Source organism: Neopelma chrysocephalum, unplaced genomic scaffold (genome assembly GCF_003984885.1).
Source record: "Neopelma chrysocephalum unplaced genomic scaffold, ASM398488v2 Primary Assembly neopelma1_97116, whole genome shotgun sequence".
Classification (NCBI taxonomy): domain Eukaryota; kingdom Metazoa; phylum Chordata; class Aves; order Passeriformes; family Pipridae; genus Neopelma; species Neopelma chrysocephalum.
The window spans coordinates 3,686,989-3,689,624 of record NW_020925758.1 but is presented as its reverse complement, the minus strand read 5'-3'; the positions used below and the strand labels follow the sequence as shown (position 1 = coordinate 3,689,624).

Sequence of the window (2,636 nt, the reverse complement as noted above, 5' to 3'; positions counted from 1 at the left end):
AACTCCCTGACAGGAGGGGGGGAGCCAGGGGGGGGTTGGTCTCTTTTCCCAGGCAACTCTCAGCAAGACAAGAGGGCTCAGGGTCTTCAGCTGTGCCAGGGGAGGTTTAGGTTGGAGATTAGGAAGAATTTCTTTGCAGAGAGGGTGCTCAGCCATTGGAATGGGCTGCCCAGGGAGGGGGTGGATTCTCCATCCCTGGAGGTGTTTAAGGCCAGACTGGATGTGGCATCAGTGCCATGGGCTGGGAACCTCAGCGGGGTTGGATCAAGGGTTGGACTTGATGATCTGGGAGGTCCCTTCCAACCCAGCTGATTCTGGGATTCTGTGATTCTGTGATTCTGTGATTCCGTGATTCTGTGATTCTATGATTCTGTGATTCTGTGATTCCATGATTCTGTGATTCCGTGATTCTGTCATTCTATGACTCTATGATTCTGTGATTCCATGACTCTGTGATTGTATGATTCCATGATTCCATGACTCCTCGAGCTGCTTAAAGCGGACTCTGCTGTCTCCCCGTGCCGGGCTAACCCATCTCGTGCTTCTTCCCCCCCTTTCCCCTCGCTCAGGCTGCAAGATCAAGGCTCTGCGCGCCAAGACCAACACGTACATCAAGACGCCGATCCGCGGCGAGGAGCCGGTGTTCGTGGTGACGGGCCGCCGGGAGGACGTGGCCGCGGCCAAGCGGGAGATCCTGTCGGCGGCCGAGCACTTCTCCCTGCTGCGGGCGTCGCGCGGCAAGGCCGGCCCGGGGCCGGGGCCGGGGATGGGGGGAATCCCGGGCTGCGCTCCCGCCCTGCCGGGTCAGACCACGGTGCAGGTGCGGGTGCCCTACCGGGTGGTGGGGCTGGTGGTGGGGCCCCGCGGGGCCACCATCAAGCGCATCCAGCAGCAGACGCACACCTACATCGTGACGCCCAGCCGCGACAAGGAGCCGGTGTTCGAGGTGACGGGCATGCCCGAGAACGTCGACCGGGCGCGCGAGGAGATCGAGGCGCACATCGCCCTGCGCACCGGCGGCGCCGCCGGCGGCGCCTTCGTGGAGCTGCCGGGCGCCGAGGGCGACGACTTCCGCTGCAACGGCACCGACGTCGGGTTCGAGGCCGCCCCCGGCGCCATCCCGCCGCACCCTGCCCGTGCCAGGGTGGGCTCCGGGTACCGCCACGACAGCTCCAGCTCCCTGGGCAGCGGCTCCACCGACTCCTACTTCGGGAGCAGCCGCCTGGGCGACTTCAGCCCCACCAGCCCCTTCGGCGCCGGCGGGTTCTGGTTCGGCGAGGCGCTGCCCGCGGTGGAGGATGCGGCGGGGATCGACTCCCCCGCCTACGACGCCCTGCCCGCCCCAACGTCCCAGACCATCTGGAGCCCCTTCGAGCCCGCCAGCCCCCTGCCCGCCGCCCGGGCCCCCACAACCCCCCCGACACCACCACCACCACCGCGCCTGTCGCCCACCTTCCCTCCGGGGGGGCTGCCCGTGCTCATCCCCGCCTTCTCCAACGGTACCAACAGCTACTCCTCCTCCAACTCGGCCTCCAGCTCGCCCCCCGAGCCCCGGCAGCGGCCCCACCAGCACCACGACTGCTGCGTGCTCTGCCTGGACGGGGAGGTGGTGGCCGCGCTGGTGCCCTGCGGGCACAACCTGTTCTGCCTGGGCTGCGCCCGGCGGGTGTGCGAGCGCCCGGCGCCCGCCTGCCCCGTCTGCCAGGCCGCCGTCACCCAGGCCATACAGATACACTCCTAGGTGGGGCATGGGGACATCGTGGGAGCCACCTCCGGTCACCTCCCGGGGGGTTTTGGGCTTCCCGAGCTCCTGCTCTTGTCTCGGGAGGGATCCAGGGGGTGTCCGGCGGGGACACGCGTCCAGCTGAATGGTGTCCGGGCGAGGGGGAGCTCTGGTACGTTACAGACAGACAGACAGACAGAATCACCCCCGGGGCGTCGTTCCCAAGGGTCTCTCTCTGCCCAACCCGGGAGGGGTGATTTTGGCATCTCCGGTGTGTCCGACAACGACAACAACAACAACAACACTTCCAACGCTGCCTTCTCTGCACTGCCAGTCCCGTGACAAACACACACACACACACAAACACACACAAAAGAAAAAAAAAAGCAGGTTTGGGGCGAAAAGTTTCGGGTTTGGGTTTGTTTGTTTTTTTTATTCCCCCCCCCCCCCGGTTTGTAGGAGGAGTCCAAGGAGGATTCTTCAGCGTCCCAAAAACGCTCCCGGGGTTCTGGGTTTGGTTGTTGGGATTTTTTCTTTCTTTGTTTTAATGGTTTGATTTGATGAAATGGGTGAAACTGTTGGGGGGGGGGGTAAATCGTGGTGAGGTGGGGGAGGAGAGACCTGTTCTGAGGATCCCGGGTTGGGAATTCCCACCTGGAGGATCCCGGGCTGGGAATTCCCGCTTGGAGGATCCCAGGTTGGGAATTCTCGTGTAGAGGATCCCAGGTTGGGAATTCCTACCTGGAGGATCCTGGGTTGGGAATTCTCATGTAGAGGATCCCGGGCTGGGAATTCCTACCTGGAGGATCCTGGGTTGGGAATTCTCGTGTAGAGGATCCTGGGTTGGGAATTCCTACCTGGAGGATCCTGGGTTGGGAATTCCTGCCTGGAGGATCCCGGGTTGGGAATTCCT

The 2,636-nt window shown here is 63.4% G+C and overlaps 1 protein-coding gene across 1 annotated transcript; it reads left to right on the top strand.

The window, feature by feature from the left end:
• Nucleotides 1–489: 489 nt before the first annotated feature.
• MEX3C (mex-3 RNA binding family member C) lies at nt 490–1,820 on the top strand (the record flags this gene model as incomplete). The annotated part of the gene is made up of 1 exon (XM_027671676.1): nt 490–1,820. A coding segment is annotated over one exon (1,252 nt), but the record flags the coding sequence as incomplete, so codon positions are not given.
• Nucleotides 1,821–2,636: the final 816 nt, after the last annotated feature.